Here is a 10,991-nt window from a genome sequence, read left to right as displayed (position 1 = left end):
CAAAAAGTGGCATCCTGTCAGCTGGATTAATGATATCTGGGAGTATTCAAAGGACATAAAAAGGACAACCCTCCCAAAATATTTCCTTCTGACCTCTACTGCCAGGAAAGGTGTACCTCTCTCTTGCAGAAGAAAGCAAACACTTTCCCCATAATTCTCAGCAAAATATCACAAGGACAGAAAACCAAACACCGCATGTTCTCACTCATAAGAGAGAGTTGAGCAATGAGAACACATGGACACAGGGAGGGGAACATCACACACCGGGGCCTGTCAGGGGGTTGGGGGCTGGGGGAGGGAGAGCATTAGGAGAAATATCTAATGTAGATGATGGGTTGATGGGTGCAGCAAACCACCATGGCACATGTATACCTATGTAACAAACCTGCACGTTGTGCACATGTATCCCAGAACTTAAAGTATAATAATAATAATAAAAGAAAGCAAACAGTTTCCCTCCTGCCCCACACCACATGTTATAACAGTAACCAGAACCCACACTTAGCATAACCCAGGGGATGAGAGTCTTAATCAGATCAGGAAAGAGAAGAGTGATATTCTGAAGAAACTGCGTGAACTGGCAAATATATTGTCAAAAAATATAGGGTACCTTGGTGGACTTTTTTTGTTTTTTGAGACAGGGTCTCCCTGTGTTGTCCAGGCTGGAGTGCAGTGGTGTGATCTCAGCTCACTGCAGCCTCGATCTCCTGGCCAAAACAGTCCTCCCACCTCAGCCCCCTAAATAGCTGGGACCACAGGCATGAACCCCCACGCCTGGTTAATGTTTTTTTTTAATTTTGTAGAGACGGAGTCTTGCTATGTTGCCCCGGCTGTGGTGGACCTTTTAAAGGCTGTATGATCAAGATATAATTTTGGTTCATGTTGTCTTTATTGATATGTTCACTCACCAGAGATTCTACATTCTATGTAAAAGCTCAAATCGCCAGACACAGTTCTTACTATTTTAGGGGGGCTTGGATAATACAAATCTGGACCAAATGTCGGCCCATGCTAAATTATATCAAAAGACCAAACATCCAAGAAAGGCAGGAATTCAAAGATTTCAAATGATAAAAATGCTTGATTGGGTCCCTAGCATGCACCCAGCCCATCAACCCCCTCACTGCCCTCTGGCAGGACCCAGAAGATGAGCTCCCTTCTTGCCATGAGAAATAAATTCACAAGGCTCTGCTGATTTTCCTCTCTAGGCCTGGGAGGCTGCTTGAAAGAGCTGCTGTGAACGTGGGCTCCCTGATCTCAGCAGCAGAGATAGACAGAAGGAAGAAAATAGGGCGCTCATCGTAATGGACAGGGCATGGAAACCAGACCTCAAGCTGTTCTTGAGGGTCCCAGGAATGACAAAGGCCAGACTCACTTAGATATGGCCTAATAATGACCTTAACTAAAGACGTCTGGGCCAATAGGTCTGTCTCAAGTGCCAAGGTAAAGTCAAGATCTCCCACTTGATTTCCAGACCTTAAATGGAGAGGAAGTCAAATGTCTTTTTGAAGGAAAAACTTATTTTAACACCTAGATGCATGTTGTGAACCTTCCTTGCAGCCTTCCCCAAAGAGATCTGTATCCATTCATCTGGGACTACAGAAGGGACGGGAAATTGGCAGCTGCCCAGTGCCTTGGTCAAACATATGTGAATCAGAGTGGGAGATAAATCATGTGAAAATGCCAAGGTCTGCCCCTTCTATAAAGTTCTAGGGTTGAGGGATCTGTTTGAGGTCAGAATGTTTCCTTCATAATGTAGGACAAATGACTGTATGTTGAATCCCTCGCCACCAAGGCCTAATTCCACGCAATTTATGCCACTTTGGGGCATCTTGTTCTAACCCATTTACCAATTGACCTAGAAGGCTGCCAGCTTTGGGGTGGGCCTAGAGCAGGCAAAGGCATTCCAGCTGGGAAAGTCTTTCATGCAGCTGACACTGCCCTCAGGCCACCTGACCTGGCAGGTCAATGGTGCGTGAGGTGTCTTTCCATTGGTGGCATACCAAGGAGACATATATAGCTTGCAGTAAGTACTGACAAGAAAATATGATAGGGGAACCCAGGATTTGGAGCCAAGCGATGCTCCGGCCGAAAAGTAACCATTATCCTTGTGCAAAATGCCCCTCTGGCTCACCACTGGGCTCTGGGGGGACCTAAACACTTGGCCCTGGCACACTCGGTGGCCATGCTGCCCCTCGTGAAGTGGTGTTATCTGACCACCTAGCTGTAAAGTCTGGCATGGCCAGTGCACTCTATTATCAACAGGACACTGTCGCTCCAGGCTAAGGCTCTGAAGACACCAGCGGGTCGTGTGTGGGTAGCTCACTCACTGTCCACAGTGCTTCCCCGTCTACACCTGTGGCTCTGAGAGGGGCACTAACTTGTCTTGGCTCTTTTGGGCCCTTGTTCTGGATTTGGATTTGCCTTTCTAACCCATCACGCCTCTCCTGCCATCAATATCCATGGAATTATCAAATGCCATAAACATCATGTGACCTCCTCACATACTGCACCCAACCAGAGAATTCACTTTACAGCTAAAAGAAGAGTAATGGGTTGATGGGTAGGCATTCACTCATCTTGTCAGGAACCCACAAACCAGCAGCATCTGGCTTGAGAGTGTGGTGAAATGGTTTGTTGAAAATTCAACTATGGCACCAGAAACAACACCCCGAGAGGCTGGGTCAGGCCTGCAGGAGGCAGCATGCGCTTGGAGCCGGCAACCATACCTGGCGCTGTTTCTCCTCAGGGATAGGACGCAGTGTGGACATGGCCCTGCTATTGCTAGATCTCAATGCTTTTCTCATACTTGAGGTTTGGGACTGGGCTGGTGTGGAGAGTTTGGTCCTCCAGCAAGGAGCACATCCTCAAAGACGTAGTAGCAATTCAACTGAATTGGAAGCTGAGGCAGCCACCAGGCCACTTCAGGTTAATAAAGAGGTCATGGGAGTATCTAGAATGATGAACCCTATCAAGGGAAAATATGATTGCTTCTACGTAAAAGAGGGCAGGAGTAGAGATGGACATGGGGGGATTCCTGGAGTTTGTCCTGGGACTGCCAGTCCAATAGTAAATGCCTGTCACACAGGTAGGACCACCAAGGAGCTTCAGAATTGAAGGTTTGGGTCACTCCACCAGATCCAAAGTCCATCATCATAAACATGAGTTCTCATGACCAGTTCTAGAAATGGACTGTAGACTTTACCCATTCTTCCTTTCTTGCTGGGTTATATAATTTTGGTTGAATATGGTTAATTTTACCAGTTAATCTACAGGTTGTAGAATTTCAAAATGGAATTGTGATAAAACTGAAAGAGGGAGATTATCCCTAGTGACATTGGACTTTGGAGAATAGAAGCTGTGTCATTACCCCTGGAATTCGAAGTTAGATATGCTCTTGAATTCCCTAAGCAGAGAGAAATGTGGTTTTGGTTATCTGTGGGAGAGTCATCATACATGAGATGGGAAGAACAGCATGTGTGTTAGAAGCATCTTCAGGGTTTGCCTACCAAACCCTTTCTACCCTTCCGTACTCCACCATTCCATGCGGCAAGAGTCCGCATCCTTTGGAAAACTGCCTCCCTCCCACTCTATGAATCCCTGAGCTCCAGGCCAGATTCTTTCACTTGGAATTTGAATCGAGTGGAAGGGGACCCACTAGACCCAATGGCAAGTTGGTGTTGATCTGCCAACCACAGCAGCTCCTGGGAGGCAAGCCTTGTAGTTGCCCCAGCTCCCACCCTTCCCAAGGCCAATTAATTGTTCAGCTATTCTTTTGGTTCTGTGAGCTATCCCAGCATCCTTCCCATGAACCTTTTTCCTTGCTTAAGTTGGTCCAAGTTCATTTCTGTTGGTCAAAACTTAAGAATCCTAACAGGTAGTCTCTCCTGAGATGGCCTCATACATCTTTGCCTCCAAACAGCTGCCAGCCCAGGGTCTGGCATAAAGTAGCGCTCAGTATATGTCTGCTGAATGAGTGGGTGAATGAATAAATGAATGAACAGTACTCCAGCTCTCAGTTCACCAAAGTAATCTGGATATACAGGCTGGGAGAGGTGGGGACACACTGGGGCAGAAGATGTGGAGTCGCCTGAGCACAGAGGAGGTAGAGAAGTCAGAGATGTTACCATAGAGGGGAAATGTTAGGCAAGGGGAGGTTCTGGGTGGGGGTGGGAATGAAAAGCTTCTCTGCAGCTTGAGAAGCAGGAAATGGTCAGCAAGTAGCTGAGAGGCAGGTGCTGGTGGGCTCCTGGGCTGGTCTTGCTGTAGCCAGAGACACAGGGCGTTTCCAGAGCCCCCAGCTCTGTGCTTCCTTCCTGGGTGGCTTCCTTTGTGTTCCTCTTCTGAATGAAGAGCAATTCCAAAGGTATAAGTCCCCAGACACCCTGCTAAGGGGCACACACCAGCAGCTCAGTTGTGCAAGAAGCACAGGCTGTCTTTCTGTGGCCACAGAAGGCTGCAACTGAACTTCGGTCCAGGAACCAAAATATAGATTCATTTTTCCAGTGGGCCTGGGACTACAGAATGCCCTCAGAGAAGCTGCCTGGGAGAGGGGGACCCTGACTCCACAGACCTCCAACCACACCAGATGAGGGCAAGCAGGGCACACAATGCTGCCTTTATTGCATTCCAAGGGGAGCAGGCTAGCTGCAGACCTACCCCATCCCAGGCCTCCAGGAGGGATGCTCTGGAAGGACCCAGGCTGCTGGGTCCTTGGGGGCCCACACATGAGGACCCAGAGCTGGGGCCCCAGGATCAAAAGCTAAAGCCTCCCGTTGAGGCTACCGCATGCCCTGGGCCTTGGAGCCCTCCTCTTGGGTGGGAGGCTGTCCCAACAACTGATCAAAAGGGGCAGGGGTACTAATCCCCAGGCACAGAGACTCCCCTCCACCCAAGTGCATGGATAGACTGCATCCCTCCTAGAACACCCAAGGGTACTCCCCATGGGGAAGGGACCTAGCCCTCCACTCCTGGTTGAGAGGGGATGTTAAATTCACTGTGACCCCACCTCCTTTCAGTATGGAGTGCAAGGTCTCTCAGAGTCAACACCTCTCTCTGGCTACAGCTGTTGACACAACCCTCACGCCAGCTCTCACCTCGTGAGCAAAGAGCCCGGGAGAAGTTGGGGAAGGGAGCACTGAAGTGGGGTGAGAGGCCAGAGGGTCTGTTCGTCACCTGGGTATTGGTGGGCAGGGAGTGGGGAGCCCTCAAGCAAAGGGCCATGCGCAGAGCCATGAAGGGCAGGCAGCAGGCTGCAGCTGGGCCCCAAGACAGGGATGTGGCGAGGGGGTACAAGGGAGCATGGGAAGCAGGTGAGTGAGTGAAGGGGGAAGAGCATGAACACACATCAAAGGCCACTGCACAAGGACATGACAGGCTCTGGAAGGGCCCTGAGCCTCATCTGGGCTCAAGGACGGTTAGTTGCAGGATGAGCTGAGATCAGTGAGCCAAAGCAGCTGGAAGGAGAAGATACCCTGAGAGTCACCAGGCCAGACCAGCAGAGGAAGTCTGGATCCCTGAGGACAGGCGAGATCAGGGCCAGGCAAATGCAGGCGGGGAAATGCTGGCCTGCATGTCCTCACTCAGATTATAACATCTGCTGCTGGCCTGGGCTGGGGCAAGAGCTTGGGGTGCAGAACTCATGCAGAGGACTCAGGGGAGCCTCCAGCAGTGACAAAGTGTAAACTTCAAGGAGGGCCTAGGCTGCCAGGCACTCGGAGGTGGGGCCTGCTTGAGGCCTGGGAGCCCTGGGTGACAGTGGCACCAGAAGAGGCCAGTGGGCTATGTGCCATGCACCAAAGCCATCTGATGACAAGCTGATTCAGGAGAGCCTGCTCAGAGAGGTCCCCAAGTGGTGTCTCCTTCGCGCACCTTCTCCAGTTAGTTCCATATTTGGAAAGTCTCCATCTGGTTCAAGCTGCTTCCTGGTTGGTCTGCTGCTGGGTGGAGGCCCCCAGCCTCCCGTTGAGGCTACCGCATGCCCTGGGCCTTGGAGCCCTCCTCTTGGGTGGGAGGCTGTCCCAACAACTGAGCGGCGACTGGCTCTGAGGCCTGAGGGGTGGCCTTGGAACTTGGAGCACTTTTCCGGGTGCCCTGAGGACTAGGGAGGCCTTTCTTCTGGGGCTGAGGACTCAGTTGGGAGCCTTTCCTGCCAGCAGATGGACTCTTAGAGCCTTTGGCTTTGGCTTGGGGGTGGGCCGCCTCAGGGCCCTTGAGGGGTGTTAGCCCCAGCAGCTCACAGTAGGCGTTGCACTGGTGGGAGGAGGCGAACAGGTCCAGCAGGGCAGGGAAGCAGCTTTCCTTGAGGCCCTGGTATCTGCAGCCAGACAGGAAGAGCTGAGTGGGGGTCCCAACCAGAGACACAGTTCCTTGGGGGGCTGACTCTGGGGTGGCCATCATCAGGATGTCGTGCTCAGGGTACATCATGCCTTATCTGAGGGTGATGGGGAATCTCCCTTGGCTGCTACCTCAGGTGGCAGCAGCCAAAACCTCAATTTTTCTTTTTAAAAAAAATAGAGACAGAGTCTCTCTACTTGGCCCAGGCTGGTCTCAAACTCCTGGGCTCAAGAAATCCTCCCTCCTCAGCCTCCCAAAGTGCTAGGGTTATAGGCGTGAGCCACCATGCCTGGCCCAAGGCCTCAGTTTTAAAACTGTGCTCTCATTACACCCTGACACACGGGACTTTAACTGGCATAAGAATGGCTTAGCTTCTTAACATAAATTGGAGCAGACTCGAGGTCCACACTCTAATCACAGGGCCCTTACTCATCGGCACCATGGCAACCATCCTTAAGCAAGAGGGGAGGAGTATGTGAGAGCCCTGGATTGCAGGGGACCCCACGTGTGGCATCAGTAATAGCTGCCACAGCAGGCCAGAGATAAGGGGTGGGGACCAGTAGCCCTTAGGATGTTACCACATGGCCATGGGTGTGTCTGGGACCACTTGGCCCCAGGCCCAGCACCTCAGGGATGGAGAACCAGAAGGGCTTAGGACATTTTACACCCTGAGAAGACCCCCAGAGGGCATTCTGTCCCCAAGAACCACTCACCCTCGAAGTTTGGTAGCAATCTGCACATCAGTCATCTTCCAGTCAACCCCTGAAAAGAGAGAAAGTTGGGAGTTGATGCCAGCCTGGGCTGGTTCTAAGCCCCCATGTCTCCAGCAGGAAGATATATTGGGGGGCTTAGAACCACGTCTCTTCCTGCTGGAGACATGGGGGCTTAGAACCAGCCCAGGCTGGCATCAACTTCCTGGGTGTCAGTGCAGGTGTGTCTTCAAGCATCTTCTCACAGGTCATCACCACCAGCCTGTCTCACAGCGTGCAGGTCTCTGGATTATTACTAGGAATAATATTCATATTTTTACAAGTGAGGAGGATAAGCTCAGAGTTAAATGACTTGAGCAAAGTCATATGCACTCATTCAATAATTGAGCTCTGGCCATGTGCAATGTCCATTTGACTTAAAATAAGGGTTCAGCTTTTTTTGATTCCTAGAGCCAAAACTCTTCCAGCTATGCAATCCTGCCTCTTCTGGATCAGACCAGGTCACAACCTGGACCGGCCTCTAGCTTTGAGCTAAAACCTTCTTCCTCTGAACAGATCAGTAGTCTGTCCAGACAAAAGAGAGGGATGGGAATGAGAGGATAAATCAGGGGTAGACCAGCAGAAATGCAACACTACAGAAGACTGGCTTCTGCATTATTTACAAAGGCAGCAAGCAAGCAAGAAGCCAAGATGGTCTTCCAGGTTAAGAAAGCCTTGGAAGGGCAGAGCCAGGCAAAATGATGATAGAGAAAAAACGTTTTCACTGTGCTCAGGCCACCCAGGTATCTCAGTATTCACGCATTAGGTTTAGGATGCTCTTTCCCCCATTTTCAATCTGTCCAGAGCATTTTGCTAGGAACTTGCCTTTCACTAACAGGGCTGAGTACCATCATATGACAGACAATAACAAATGTGGCCTTTGGAGTCAGACAGACCTGGATTTACATTTCAGCTCTACCACTTCTGAGCTGTGGGAACTCGACAAGTCACTTCATATCTCTAATCTTCAAGTGTAAAGGTGAGGATAGTAATGACCATCTTACAGGGTATTGAGAAGATCATAATATGTGTAGACTCTAACTTAGCGTCTGAAACATAGGAGTCATGTGATAAATATTGATTTATTTGTCATTTCTCTTTTGGCATTCATAGCATTCCATTTTGTGTAATAATAACGATCTCTCTCATTTGCACAGAATTTTAGTTTGCAGAAGGTTTGCACAAATATGGTCTCATTTAATCCTCATGAAAAATCTGAGTCCTAGGTAGGAAAGACATTATTCCTAGAAGGGAAAAGGAAACTGAAGCTCAGAGAGATTGAATGACCTAACCAGGGTGAGCTGCAGTTTTCTTCTTTGTAAAACAGACTCAGCTAGAAGAGAATGGGGCTTCGACTTAAATCAAATTTGTATTTTTCTTTCTTATTTTTTTGAGATGGAGTCTCGCTCTGTTGCCCAGGCTGGAGTGCAGTGGTGCAATCTTGGCTCACAGCAACCTCTGCCTCCCAGGTTCAAGCAATTCTCAAGCCTCGCCCTCCCAAATAGCTGGAATTACAGACATGCACCACCATGCCCGGCTAATTTTTGTATTTTTAGTAGAGATGGGGTTTTGCTGTGTTGGCCAGGCTGGTCTCGAACTCCTGACCTCAAGTGATCCACCCGCCTTGGCCTCCGAAAGTGCTGGGATTACAGGTGTGAGCCCCCGTGCCCAGCCGAATTTAAAGCTTTTCTGCTATACCACATTATCGTCTTATAGTAGAAACTGGTCTACTCATCACAGCTTCTTGAGGACAATGACTATTCCTAATTCAACTTTTTATTTTTTCAATATTTAGTAATGGTTGGATGGAAAAAGGATGGAAGCATGAATTTATAAGTTAACAAATAGGTTGACTGATAATGGCTTAATGTTACCTAGCCCCCTCTCCCCCTAGTATATGGAGTTATATATATAATAATTATTGTACAATTTAACCCCAGCGAAACACACATTTGAGTCAGTTTTATATCTCTGGTCTCTAGTTTTCTCACTTATTTACTGCAGAGACAAGATTTAATAATGCGTGATATTCCCAGCAACCTCTCCGTCCCCTGAGCATTTTCTCTGTTCCTCTCCCCTGTCCAGTTGTGCTTAAAGACAGTAGGCCTGCAGAGAGCTGGTTGAGGAAGGAAGGAGGGTTCATGCCTGCTGGACTTCCTTTGTTGGGGAGTTCTGGGTAATGGGGGGGCATAGGAATAAAACTAAAAAGAAGCTAGACTAAGTTGCTGTACATAACGAAAAGCTAACAAAGATAGAGGAGGAGGAGAGACAGTAAAGCTACTGTGCTAAAATGGAAGGGAGAGTTTGGGAAGCTTGGAGAGTGAGAAAGTCTAGAGCAAAGCTGCAGGGAAGGGAAGAAGGGAGGTTTTGAAAAGGGTGGTTGTGGGTTTTGAATTAGACCCCATGTAATGGTCTTTGAAATAAATTCCTTTTTAATTTTAATTGAGCCTGGACTGTGCTCCTTTAAATGCAACTGCAGTGATAGACTGGGCTACATGAGGTATGTATTAGGGTTGCGTGCAAAATGGTCCCTGTCCAATCTACTTTGCAAGATTATTGTGAAAAGCAAAAAAGAATAAAGACAAAGGTGCTTTGTAAACGATCAGTCAAGCACTATGGCTTTGCCTCCTCTGCATGCTTTCACATCCATGCACATGCATACCCATGCACCCTCACACCCTCATACCTGCCAAATCTGTGACAAGGAAGCTGCCATTTGTCCACTGATACAGCCAGTGCTGGAAGGTCTGGCATTTCTGCATGGCCTCAGAGCTGCTAGATGCTGTCGGAGCCCCAGCACAGCCCCATTCCCGAGAACAGTAAGACTCCAGGGGCTTGCCCAGGTCTTCCTCCAGGGTAGCATATGGGATATTGTTTGCAGGCCGGTAGATCAGATACAGTGGGATGATCCTAAACATAGTTTCACCCTGCAGTAAGCAGGAAGTATGGCCTAGAGAGCTCCTCCCTCTCACCCAATTCTGTATTCTTGGACCTAAAAGAAGGGCCCTTCCAAGAATGGAATTCTCAGCTCTGAGCCCAAAGGACAGCAAAGGAAAGCAGCTCCACCCTGAGTTCAGGAAAGGAAATGGATATTTTAGGCTTCAGAGTCCTGTCCATTTTCTTGGTCAATGGGATTAGAACCAAACCCTGCTATGGGCATAGGCACACTGTGTGGCTTGGGTGAGGGACTGAGGCATGTATGTGTCAAACAGAAGGAGAACCTTTAGAGAGGATTCAACCAGATTGTGGCTCTCTGCCAGTGGGACCCCAGTTACGCAAAGGTCAGAGTTCAAGTCTCAAAATGCAAACAATTGCCATTTATAGCTGACTCCTACAAAAATCCACAATGACCCTGCCTGCCTACCACAGAAGGGTCCTGACCAGTCTGCCTAGCTTAACCCACCCCATCACCTTCATAGAGTCCCAGAAACTGCCGTGCCCAAACTCTGCAATCAGCAACATCTGTGCTAAAGAATGAGGAACCGGGGTGGGCGGGACTCAAGTCCAGAGCAGAGGCTTTTCTCAAGTGGAGAGTAAATGAGGTCTCTGTTTCTAGATTTTGTGAGGCCACTGAGCTGAGCACGGGGCTGTGAGCCTATTTGCATAAGGGCATAACCCAGGATGCCCCTAGGAGGCTGTGAAATCACTGTCTTTGCAGAAGCCCAAGGCAACAGTGCTGCACACTGCACGTCCTCCTCGCTGCGTACTTACTCAGGCACCTCCCCAAAGCCAGGCGCGGCCCGGGCTTCTGCTGCGAAGATTTTGCAGTACTCCCGACTCATGTTCTGGATCTTGCACCCCTGTGGATGAGGGAACCAAATGTGGTCAGCCAAGAAATTCCTCAGTCCTCCCCTCTGTCTACCCCTAAGTGAGTGGGCCACCTATTCTGTTAGGGGACTGAGAGGA

At 49.3% G+C, this 10,991-nt stretch overlaps 1 protein-coding gene across 1 annotated transcript in view; it reads right to left on the bottom strand.

Annotated features, from left to right (window-relative positions):
* Positions 1–297: 297 nt before the first annotated feature.
* ALPK3 (alpha kinase 3) overlaps positions 298–10,991 on the bottom strand; it is a 61,319-nt gene continuing 50,625 nt past the window's right edge. Inside the window, exons 11-14 of the mRNA XM_032175161.2 lie at positions 10,797–10,885; positions 9,772–9,995; positions 7,050–7,098; positions 298–6,316 (exon numbers count right to left, since the gene is read on the bottom strand). Coding sequence (XP_032031052.1) covers positions 5,971–6,316; positions 7,050–7,098; positions 9,772–9,995; positions 10,797–10,885 — 708 coding nt within the window. The 3' untranslated portion in view covers positions 298–5,970. The remainder of the gene's footprint in view (positions 6,317–7,049; positions 7,099–9,771; positions 9,996–10,796; positions 10,886–10,991) is intronic.

The sequence above is a fragment of the Hylobates moloch genome, unplaced genomic scaffold, assembly GCF_009828535.3.
Source record: "Hylobates moloch isolate HMO894 unplaced genomic scaffold, HMol_V3 SCAFFOLD_14, whole genome shotgun sequence".
Taxonomy (NCBI): Eukaryota; Metazoa; Chordata; class Mammalia; order Primates; family Hylobatidae; genus Hylobates; species Hylobates moloch.
This window is presented reverse-complemented; position numbering and strand designations above follow the sequence as displayed.